Below are 12,161 nucleotides of genomic sequence, written 5' to 3'. Positions count from 1 at the left end.
GGGACGCCTGGTTCCTTACCCTGTGAGTGTAACTGTTTTTCTGGATTGAATTGTAGTCTTTTTTTTTTTTCTAAGCACTCCATGTAGTCCCTCCATTATTTGAAGTGTTCTTAGAGGAAGCGTGCCGCATCCCTCGGCCCCTGCGCGTCTGTCTGCGTCCGTCTGAAGCAGGTCCCTTTCGGCTCTCTGACCTGGGTCGCCAGGACGCGGGAGGGAGTGGGGGTGGGGATGGGGTTCCTCTGCCCGTCCTGCGGTGCTGAGCGCCGGAATCCGCGCCCCGGAGGCAAAGCCCGAGCGCTGAGAACTCGCCTGCACCTCGCGCCGCCAGCCGCCTCCAAGCCGCGGAGTCGGGAAAGAAGGGAGGGGGTCGGAGGAGGGAAAGTGGGGCCAGGCGGGGGGTGCCTGGGAAGCCGGGCTGCGCTGACGTCACTGGGCGCGCGATTCGGGCCGGAGCGCTTTAAAAAACGAGCGTGCGAGCGGAGATGCTGCTCCACACCGAGCAGGCCGCCTGCAGCAGCAGCGCGCACGGCCCCCGCAGCGGCTGCAGCCAGGGCCGCTCCCGAGGCCCGCGTGGCGGCAGGGGCACGGCCGGGCCCCGCAGCGCTTCTCCTCGGCGCCCCCGCCGGGGGTCAGGAGCGCGGCGCCCCGCGCTGTAGGCGCCCGCGGAGCCGCAGAAGCCCGCCGAGCTGCGCCTGGCGCGCCACCTTCCGCCGCAAGCCCGACGCTGCCCTCCCGCCGCGCCCCGCTCGCGGCCCCCTGCCCGGGCACCATGGACACCTCCTCGGCAGGCTTGCTCCTGGCCTTGCCCGTCCTGCTCCAGCTGGCGGCCGGGGGCGGCTCGCCGAGGCCGGGCGCGCTGCTGCGTGGGTGCCCCGCGCACTGTCAGTGCGAGCCGGACGGCAGGATGCTGCTCAGGGTGGACTGCTCCGACCTGGGGCTTTCGGAGCTGCCCTCCAACCTCAGTGTCTTCACCTCCTACCTGTAAGTGCGCCTTCACTCCGCTCCGGAAAGGGGGCAGAGGGAGGAAAGGAGGCGGGCCCTAGGCCAGGCTGGGGGCTCCTCGGCTCCCGCCTGCTCTGGAGGGGGCGGGCGAGTTTGCAAAGGGCGTCTTGGCCAGGCGTGTTTGGGCCCCTGGGAAATGCACGTGTCTCGGGGTAGCACGCCCGCACTTTCTGGGCCCGCAGAGAAGCGCCTTCAAGTGCAACCCGGGAAAGCGCTGGTGCGCTGCAGCTTTGCGGTCCAGCGCTAGGCAGGTCGCCGCGCGAATTCCTCCGACTGGAGGCATTTGCCTGCAGTATGGACATTTGTGCCCCTGAGCCTGGAACCCAAGGGCAGGCTGCCCAGTTGGTCCCTGCCCCAACCTCCCCTCCTTGTCCTGTCGCGTTCCACGAAGAGATGGGCTGTAAAAATTTCCCCAAAGGAGAACTCCAACTCGTCCAGCTCCAAAGGAATTTACTCTACATCCCTTGCACAGTCACGTGATGTAACCTTTTTCTTTTCTTTTCTTTCTTTTTCTTTCTCTCCCACCCCCCCCCCTTTTTTTTTTAAATGAAGTGATTATAATGTGGCAACCACAAGCCCGATAAGAGCTGCCAGAACGTTATCTTTACCTTTGGCTGCCCGAGCCGGCCTTTGAAGTGCCCGCGGCCACGGTGTAATCTTTAACCATCTCCTCCTCCGGGGGAGGAAAGGGAAGTGGGCTGAAGGCGGCGGGGCGGGTAAACAGCGGCGCAGACACCCAAGTGGAGACCTGAAGCTCTCTGTCATCCCTCGGGGATCCTCCCAGCCCGTCATCCCCCCACCACAGACTCCAAACCCCAACTGCGGAGACGAGGCAGCGGCTCATTTCATAATCTTGTCTCTGGAAAATCCAGGCCCGGAGGGTAACAGGTGGTTGGGTGGATGAGGTGACCCAGGAGGAACCCGATTCTTGGGAACCAAGTCGACAACTCTCCATCGCCCTGGGGAGAATTTGGGGCTCGCTTCCTTCGCGCAGAGAGACCAGGGGTCGGGACCACTCGGGAAAAGGGGCACTCGTGGCCACAAGGTTACCTGTTTAGGTTTGAACTCGAGGCACTGCGGTGAGCCCACCCCAAACCCTGGCAATCCCAGTTTCGGCTTCTCTGATGTACCTTGGCAGGAGCGAGTTGGGATGTTTGTGAACTCGGTCTTTCCTCTGTTTAATTGTTTTCTGGAGGGAAGAAACATGAAGAGGCTTGCACAACGCTTTACACTAGATAGTGATTCTTTTTCTAGAGACAGAGTGAGGAAGAAAAAAAATTCTTTTTTACTTGCTTTGATTTTGCGTTGAAAGGGAGGGATTATCCTGCTATATTTTAGTGTTAGTAGATGGCAGTCCCTTCCTCACCTACCATAAAACTATTTTGGCTGCTTTCCCGATCTGAAAAGTTTATAAAATTAATCTATTTCCCCACCAGGTTTCCCTTCAGTGGCACTTAATTGCATGGTGTAGTGATATTTTTACAGTGATGGAAATCTGCTCTCCTAAGTGATCATTCTCTAAGGAGTCACATTTCCTCCTCCTAAACAGCTATCTGTACTACGAAACTGTCTGTACTATTCATCTCCAGTCTCTGGGTTTAACTGCTAAACTCAGTGTTTCAAGAATCACGTATTCTCCTGTATCGTGAATTTCTGAGAGTGGTTGGCAGTTGCACTTAAGAGCCTAGAACTATTCTTCCCCATCACCCTGAAGAAACTGGCCATATACAAGGGAGTTGTGCAATCCCCCCAAACATTTACCTATTTAAATAATACACTTGTTAGAAAACTTGTTTAAGGATACAGAAAATAAATGTCACGACTTTTTTTCTCTCACTCATTTGTTAGGCTTCTGTTACTAAAAGTTGGCATAAAATACTGCTTCAAATCATTTCCCACATACCTCAAATGCAGTTAACTGCATCCTCCATGTGCTGGGGAGATCTGACTGCCACTGTTTCCTATCTATCATTATGGATAACCCCTTGGAGTTAAGATACCATTAGGAAGTTAATTGTCAGCTTTTTCTCGTGCTAGTTGATGACAGCCTGTGTCCTGGCCTAAGGGGAAATTTTCTCATTGTCCTATAAAATATTAAACTCAGAGTGTCTGTGAAAAGTGTCACAGTGAAATGTCAAATACTTGCATCTAATGGTTAACATTTCAGGGAATATGAGTGCTAAATGTAAAAATCAGTCCTGAAGTAAATAACCAAACTGATGTTCTTCGTGATGGGCAATTTCAGAATTGATCTCCTTATAGAGTACAAAATGCCAGAGGCCATCGGATGCCCTGCCTTGGTGGGTTGAAGGGTTTGAGGTTGGGGGGGTTTGTTTTGACAACCTCAGGAACTCTGTGCCGACATTAAGGGTAGATGGTGCCCTCTTTTGGTTACACCTAGAATTAAGTGACCATTTCTCCTTCACTTGTGCACTCACAACCTGAAAGAGAAATCTTTATTTACTCATATTCGAATAAATAAGCTTGTGTTTTACTGGTTGTATTATTTTAAGAGATAACTTCTTTTTGCTCTTAAATGGGAACATGAAGTTACAGCCCTGCTCCACTGGGGCCCAGTGGTAATTAAGCTTTGATGAGAAAGTTGCAGTGTGCAAAGACTGATGTGGGTGAAAGACCAGACTACTATCTTTTATTGTTTGTAATAAGTTACCACCATTTCTTTGAGTGAAACTGTTATCTCTTAATCTTCCTCCTCTCCCCAGAAAAGAACAAGCATTTCATTTTCTTCAGATTGATGGTGGCAAGTTCCAGCTGTACACGTTTGGCAAATAGATTTGCCACAATCTGATAACTGGCTAGTCCAACTCGTATGTAAAGAAAGTTTCTTCAGTCTCTTCATAGAAGGTTAGAGCTGTTTATGTACAGCTTTAGAATCTTTCTTCCCCAGAAAAGCTTAGTCTTAAGCCAGTCCAAACATTAATATTAACTCTCTTTTCTTACTGAACTGCATTCTCCAGTGGATCTGTAATTGGACCACTGAACATGCATGGTATAAACACTGGAAATTTTCAATCTTAATCTTTCTCTCTCTCTCTCTCTCTCTCCCTCTCTCTCTCTGTCTCTCTGTTTCTCTCTTCCATTGATTATGGGCTCTGATTTTACAACAGGGGCTGATAAAGCTCACTCAGCAGAAAACAAGGAACACACCAAGGTTAAGACATAAAAGCAGACAATAGTTATTTCCAACGTTTAGTACATCTCAACCTAGCAGTAGTGATCTGTCAGAAATAAAGTAGTGCTAGCATCTAATCTTATTATAGGTAAGTTATTTTAATGCATCAAATGTGGACATTTTTGCTAATAGGGTCTTAAAAGTGAGCTCCCTATACTACTTTGATGTATCTTTCATCCAGTTAGTGTGGCATCCAAATAGAAAACTAAATCCTAATGAACATCTTAACATAGTAAATATACTTTTCTTTATTGATCTAGAACAGCCATTTTATTTTTAAACGAAAGCTGAGTTTTTCCCTGCTATTGCTTAAAGACATGAACATTTCATCCACAGGCAAATTTATGTCACATAAACTAAAGGAACCAAGAGAAAGATTTTTTTTTTAATTTTATGTAGTTTGGTTACTTTTTCATATGTAACTTTGTAACAAAATTTAATTTTACACATAACTGGTAAAACTAGTTTTAATTTAAAAAACCAATCAAAAATCTCAATTATAACTAATTAAGGGTGCCCTGGTGTCATACATGTGTTCTAAGCATTTAAGATACGGTTTCAAAATTAAAGAAACTTTTCAGAATCTTCCTTGAAAATTATTTAATATATTTCTACTTCCCTTCAAGCAAAGAAAACTATTTTAAATGAAGGAAAATTTTGTACTTTAGAGATGGTTACAAAAGCCTTAATTGTTACAGCAGTCTTAAAATTCAGGTCAGTTGCAAAATTCATAGTTTGCTCTACAACCTACTTGCAAAATTCGTTAAAAATATAATGATATCAGTGACTTTTCTGCGTTTTAATGAAGTTCTTCCTTTTTCTTCAGGATGCCCGGGTTTTCTTAGTAGTGTTTTTGTTATGGGGCAATTATTGAAACTAATTGACTGAGTTAGTCTGAGTGATTTCTTTTTTAAGTAGTGGCTCTGATTCAAACAATTTTGTGGTGTAGATTTAGAATAAATATTTTACTGAATATGTTCAACATGTGCATGGCAGAGTTTTTGTGACAATAATGAATTTTTACATATAGTAAGCATGATCCTCAATCAGATCTTCGATCTTTTTTCCCTTTACACATTTTCTTCGAAGTAAAGGCGGAGTTCTGATCTGCAGTGAAAGGTGGCAGTCACCAATGAGTTAGAAGATTGGAATAAAAAAATAACCTTTGTAATTAAATAAAATTATATTTTAATAATGAAACCATTCCCACTTGGATGTGCTTTAAAAAGTTCAGAAACACAAAATTAGTCTATAATTTCTCAAAGTCAAGTTTTTAACTGAACTGTTCGTTTTTAATTTCCCAAACATGTAACTGTCAAAAGCATAGACATAATAACCAAGTAAACAATTAACTATCATAAAATTAAGACATTGCGGAATATTTATAGTTTTACAACTGATACCTAATATCTACTTACCTTAATAAAGCATTTTTTATATTTCTTCTATTGAATGTATACATGTAAGTCATTTTAGCTATAAATTTAAGTATGTTTCCAATTAAACCAAATCATATGCCATAATACAGAAATGAAAAACAGTAGTGAGTGCTGCATTGAGCAATTTTGTGAAGTAATTCTTTTGGTTTTGTTCAGTTATTTATATAAATTTAGAATAATGCTAAATGGCACATTTCCTTGTAAACACCCACAAGTGGATATTTCTGGTAAATTGAATTCTTCATGAGAAGGCAAATTCCTTCCTATGAGATTCAACCTCCTCACTCCCGGTGCAGTGTTTTCCTTTATACAGTCTCATTTTGTAGTAGAAAAGTGAATCAGACTGGCATTAGCGCCACCACTGATATATTACTTACCAAGCTGATAATGTAGTCCTATTGCTATTTTTGATGTATCTTAGGATTTCATTTGTTAAACTACCCATGAGTTCCAACCTACTACAACTCTTTTATTCCCAGATCTGTCAGCTTCGATATACAGTTTTATTCAGTCATTATAGACGCCAACTACATGCTCAGTTTCACCCATGGAACTCCTTAGCTATGGGAAAAGGAGACATTGCATAGGCTGTGTGGTGGAATTTTTTATAAAAATTTTCATAATTCAAAATTAATTTGGTTCTGCATAGGTGACATGGTAGGAAGCAGGCTCATTCTTGAAATCTCTGGTGTTTTCTCCCACCTCTTCAAGTTAATTTTTTTTTTTTTTTACACTGGTTGAGCCCAGTGGAAATGCCTTATTTGAAAGTGGTAGGTAGAAGAACGTTGATCATTTGATTTCACAATATGGAATAATGTTATCTAGTAGTAATGCTAAAAGACGGTTAACAGGGTGTTCAAATTAGTAGGTTAACTTTTTTTTTCCTTTTTTTAATTAAAAAATCTTTAATTTTAATTGAGATATAATTGATGTATAACATTAGTGTCAGGTGTACACATAAAGATACAATATTTGTATCGAAAATGATAGCCACGATAAGTCTAGTCAACATCCATTAACCACACATTGGGTTAACTATTTTTAAAATGTTTCGTAAGCAGGAGTCCTTCCTCATACCCTCATTCTCAATGTTTAAATCTGGGATTGGAAAAGCTGGAATTTACTTTAAAAGTATGCAAAAGAACCAACCATTGTCCATGAAACCATCTTCCTTAAAATCAGATGGAATAATTCTCCAGGAGGTAATGATGGGCTGTCTTTCCTTCAGGGTTTATCTTCCTCACTAGACTGTGAGCTCCGCCAGGCTAGGAAATTTTCTACTTTATTTCCCAAGTGCCCACACCAGTGCCTGGCACTTAAGAGATGTTCAGTAAATACTTGTAATGTTGAATTGAATAGAATTGGCTGAACCAGCTGCTGAAATCCCAGTGACTAAAAGAGCCCAGAGAAAGACAGATGAGAACTACTTGTCTGCAAGTAAGAGAACAACACAAGGCTACTGGTATCCCACAATTATGGCTCAGCCCCTTTGGAAATACAATTAAATTGTATTTTGCTTAAATGATGCCATGAGTTGTTTAACAAACGCACCAGAATTTACTTGTCTAAATTACTTTATTATTGTAATGACACTAATTATAACAGCTGACGTTTATACTGTTCTTCCTGAGTGCCAGGCATTATGCTACTACTTTACTCAATCCCACATCCCACAACAACCTTTTGACACAGGTACTATTATCATCCCTATCTTGGGGGCCCGTTAGCTTATTGCAAGGCTATTTCCATTGCTCAAAACGTTTGGGGGGCCTCTTTGAAATTATCTTCAGGGTCAGTTTACCAGAAACACAAGAAAACGAGCCTTCTAATGTTTAGCTATGCCTCATAGTAATTGTAATTGGTGCTGAAATACTTCTTCTTAGGAACACAGTTTATGAAGCCCTAATACCACAAATATTTCTTCAAGGAATCCTGGGAAATGCAGTTTTTAGTTTTCAGTAAAATGAGAATAATATTATATAGCTTAGGGCCAATCTTTTAAGATTAGTAGATACCTTTTCATATATCCATTTTCTTACTACCACAAAAACTATTTCTCTTGTTTCCAAGTCGAAGATAAATTGTGGTAGTGCCCAAGTATTATAAAGAGTGATCAGTTGACTAATAACTTCCAAGTTAAAAATGAAACTTTTTTTCTATGACCAGATCTATGTGTCAAATAAAGTAGCTGAATTCTTTGGAACTATTTGTCAGTTCAAAGAGACATGAACTTTCTTAATAGGCCGATTTTATTTAAGTTTGTATTTACCTTTAAAACTGATGAGATAAGATGAATTGACACATCATTTATTTGATTCAGAATGGAGAATTATTTCAAAGTTTTATCTACTTATCGATCACTCTGTAAGCTCTGCACGGTTTAACAATTAAGCCAGTGATACAGACTTCTGTGTAAATAAGAAATCTGGATAAGTCAGAGAAAAGTCCCTTCCTTCAAACAAAGAAGAACTTTTCCTGAACTATCCATTTAGTTTCTTCAGTCCTTCAGTTCATTTGCTGCTGTAAACCTATGTGTTAATCATTTATTGTATTACAAAGTCGACATGAAAAACCAATAGCTGACCAATTAATTATAAAGCATATTCAATGTAAAGAGCACCTCCTCAAGGAAGAACTGATGTTTAGAAAATTTAGGTTACATTGGGATATAATCTCTAAAAGCTCTTACAACAGTACTACTCAACTGTAGTTTTCTGTGAACATTAATAATTTAAAATTATAGCAGATACAAACTATTCAATACTATATACAAAATAGATAAACAACGAGGTCCTACTGTATAACACAGGGAATTATATTCAGTATCTTGTAATAAACCATAATGGAAAAGAATATGAAAAGGAATATATATGTAAAAAAATTATTCAGCAATCCCTAATTTTCAAGTGTCTCATTTTTAACATATGCACATTTTTTCCATGTTCATTTTGCCCTTCTTGGCTTCAGAAGGAGTTTGATTTCATCTTCCAACAAAGACTGTGATGGTCAAGGGGAAAGAAAGCCATCTCATGCACACACTAACACACACACAGCAACACACCGATAAGAAACAGTTTCCTTTGTGCCGCTTGCTTGGTGGAAATGATACATAACATTGACATGGCATGGCAGCAGAGAGCCAACCCTTTTAAGGGGAGACACCGAGGAGCTGGCTGTGAAGGCACCTTCAGTTAGCTTCAGAAGCTGAAATGCAGAAGACAATTGTTCTGGCAATGGGAGCCCAACTCCAGCTGGGAACGCGTGCACCGAGCTGACCTTCCTCGTCAGCCTGCCAGCTGAGATTAAGCTTTCCTCAGGTGGTCCCTTGTTAGCCCAGCCTTTTCCCCAGTGTTGCTCATCTTTCACAACTGGAAGCCAAGTGTTTCAAACTGTTACTCAATTTTGCAGCCAAATTCCTTTATTTCCTCCTTCCACCTCCTTTTCTGCCTCCCTCTCTCTCTGTCTCTGTCTGTCTGTCTCTCTGTCTGTCTGTCTCTCTCTCTCTCTCTCTCTCTCACACACACACACACACACACACACACACACACACAGTGATGACTAACCTTACATGCACGCCTTCCTTTCCAAAGTCCACACTAAGAAGAGAATCTAAGAATTTTTATGTTTCGCTAAAAAACTAGTAAACGCTCTTGTGCTCCTTTTTCTTCTTGAAACCTTGATTAAGTAGAACAGGGACCTCTGCAAAAGATGTCTCTTTGCAAAAATAACCTTCCTTTGATCAAAAAAGCCACAGAAGTGTACTTCTCGGGAAAGTAGAAAAACCACACATGATCTCAAGTGGAAAAAATATAAAGAATTTGCTGAATTTTTAACCTTAGCATGTAACAAAGATATTATTTTAAAGTTCGTTGGTTAATGTGGGCTGTGTTAGAACTTTCATTGTATTGTGTTTGGGTTTACCCAATGTTATTTTAACGAGCTTATTGGTTCGACACACAAAATACCACATGGCGCTGGACGTTTTTAGGTTATAAATTTTCTTGTGAGGCACTTATTTGAAGGAACTCTGTTACATAATCAATTGGTCTTTAAATCTATCAGCACAAAAATAACCTTTTACTTTTTGTATACATATACGGTGAAGATTATTTGATTATAAAAATTTCCATGGAAGGAGCTACATTCCTTAATCATCTATTATGTGTATATATTAAGATGTTCACAGTAAACATTTATTTCACAATGTTCGTTGAATGAATCTACAGAATGAGTTTGGAGTCTTCTAGTAAAGAATGAAATAAGAAATCTTCCTCTTTATTTTCTCTTCATACTTCTTGTCCTGAAGGGACCCTTAGCAGACCTGCTTGCATTTAGCCATAGTTGTACTCTATAATTAGTAGTGTTGTCTGCCCAATAGAGTAAAGCCTAGGAAAATATGGCAAGAGAGATGGAAAGGGTGTGTGGAAATCTGCCACCTAAGAAATAGCACAGGCAGAACAGAGAGACGGTGAGACCTCCGCAAGGCATTCAGCCCCAGTTGGTACGTTTCTCCTGTGTCTCTCCTTATCCTTCTCCATCCCTCTCTTCCAGATAGTATCAGAGGAGGACCGGAAGAATGCGTTTTCCTTATCTCAGACACTCTACCCCCCAGGGTTTCAATCTACAAGACGAAGGGAAGTTTAGAAAGAAGAGTCTTGCGGATTAAAGTTATCAACTCTTAAGCGCACTGAAATCGGGGTCTTGGATTTTAACGTGGGGAAGCCACCATCCCTGTGGTGGGAGACCTGAACTCACTGAAGCCCCCATCCCCCAGCAGCTGTTATTCTCCGGGGCTCAGTGCAGCAGAGTACAGGAGGAAGTTCAAGATCTTTTTTCATTGAGTCTTCAAGCTCGGGTAGCAAAAGGAAATCCTAGTTAAACCAGATTCTCCCAGGGTGTAAGCCTATCTCATTTGAAGATCTCAGAAGTTTTAGCAGCATGATTAACTGAGAGCAAGGATCCACCTTCCATCTTACAGCTGCTGGCTTGAGCATAAAGTCCACTGCCCCAGGGTCTTGTAATCGTGAGAAGTGTTAGGTGGATATGGTTTGGTCCTGAATGACTATTACAGAGTAATTTGAAGCCCCCTTTGCCTTAGCTGTAGAAGCTCCTCAGAACATAGTTAATTGTATAATGGGAAGAGAAAGGCTAATTTTGGTAGATTTATGTTAATTACAGTAAAACCAATTCAGAGCTCGCACTAATAGCTAACTACATTTAGAGTAAGCTCTACTGTAAAGAACTAAAAGGATAATCTTTTATCCACAAATTACCAGAATGACTAAGCTGTATACCTGAGGTCACATTACACAGTGCAAAACTGAAATTTAATCATGATTGCTAGAGCATTACCCTAATTGCGCAAATAAGCGGAATTAAAATCACTTAGATGGGTTGCAGAGGTTTTTGATGAGTCAAAAGCTATGTCTACCCACAGGCTTTAGAATAGAAAAGACCTTGGAGATGACCTAATCCAACACCTTCATTTTCACAGATGATGAAATTCATGCTTGTAAGAGGTAAACACATACCCAAAAATCACATAACTGGCAAGGATGGAATTGGAACCCAAGTCTCCCAAAAACCCCGGTTGAATGCTCCTTCTTTCCACCTTTTTGCTCCAGTGCCAGATACTCAAGTGAATTCTAAAACTCCCAGTTACTTTTCTAGATGTTACCAGGTATCCTGTTGCTTATGCATATTATATGTTCATATCTAGGTATGTGCCTGAATCTCAACCTGGTAAGATTTTGGCCCACTGTAGATACAGATAAAGTGTCTCTGTATCACCTAAAAAATCTGTAAGGCAGAAAGAAGCAATCAGTTTTAGTTTGAGGAATATATAGTTAACTTCCCAATTTCAGTTCATAGTCTTTAAACATGTCTTTACTGTAATTTAAATTTCACTTGGGACTTTAATTTGACCAAATTCAGGTAGCCTTCTTGTCTCTTGTGTCTGTTCCCTTTCTCCCCTAGCACTGAAATTGCATTAATTCTGGCTCTCCTCCCTTTTTGCCTGGATAACTGTGGCAGTCTCCTATATTGGTTTGCATAGACCCGCAAGACACACACACTCCCTGCCACCCCATGAGTTTGTCCAAGATGAAATTCTGCTCACGTCTCCCGTACATTCTGTCCTTCAGTGGTTTCCTGTGGCTTTCACGGTAGAGTTTAACTCCTTAGTTTAACCCACAAAATCAACTTGTCTTGCCTCATCCCTCACTCGCAAACCCTGTTGCCAATCCCTCCTCCCCAACCCCCCACATTCTCTCCTCTCCAGCCATATCAAACCACATCCTGCAGTTTCCATGTCTCAGGCCTCCCGAGGTGTTCACATGTGTTGGTCTCTGCTTGGAATGCCTTTCTTCTTTTTCATCTTTCCAACTTCTGTGAGTCTTTCCATACTCAGTTCAAACATCACCTCCTCCAGAAAGCTTTCTGTGACCCACCATTTTCGAAACCTGTCTGATGCTCCCACATTGTCCTGAGCCCAGACTGTCCCAGCACTCACCACCTGTGATCACCAT

At 41.9% G+C, this 12,161-nt stretch overlaps 2 protein-coding genes across 4 annotated transcripts in view; one reads left to right on the top strand and one right to left on the bottom strand.

The window, feature by feature from the left end:
- Nucleotides 1–1,056, bottom strand: part of TSPAN8 (tetraspanin 8) — a 242,853-nt gene extending 241,797 nt beyond the window's left edge. The window contains exon 1 of the mRNA XM_057557345.1: nt 980–1,056. The gene's annotated coding sequence lies outside the window, so the exon portion shown is untranslated. The remainder of the gene's footprint in view (nt 1–979) is intronic.
- Nucleotides 459–12,161, top strand: part of LGR5 (leucine rich repeat containing G protein-coupled receptor 5) — a 123,354-nt gene continuing 111,651 nt past the window's right edge. For all 3 annotated transcript variants that reach the window (XM_007195017.2, XM_007195018.2, XM_007195016.3), the window contains exon 1: nt 459–981. In XM_007195017.2, the coding sequence (XP_007195079.2) occupies nt 770–981 (212 nt within the window). In that variant the 5' untranslated portion in view covers nt 459–769. The remainder of the gene's footprint in view (nt 982–12,161) is intronic.

The sequence above is a fragment of the Balaenoptera acutorostrata genome, chromosome 11, assembly GCF_949987535.1.
Source record: "Balaenoptera acutorostrata chromosome 11, mBalAcu1.1, whole genome shotgun sequence".
NCBI lineage: Eukaryota > Metazoa > Chordata > Mammalia > Artiodactyla > Balaenopteridae > Balaenoptera > Balaenoptera acutorostrata.
Note: the sequence above shows the minus strand (reverse complement) of the source record. Positions and strands in the feature narration are given on the sequence as shown.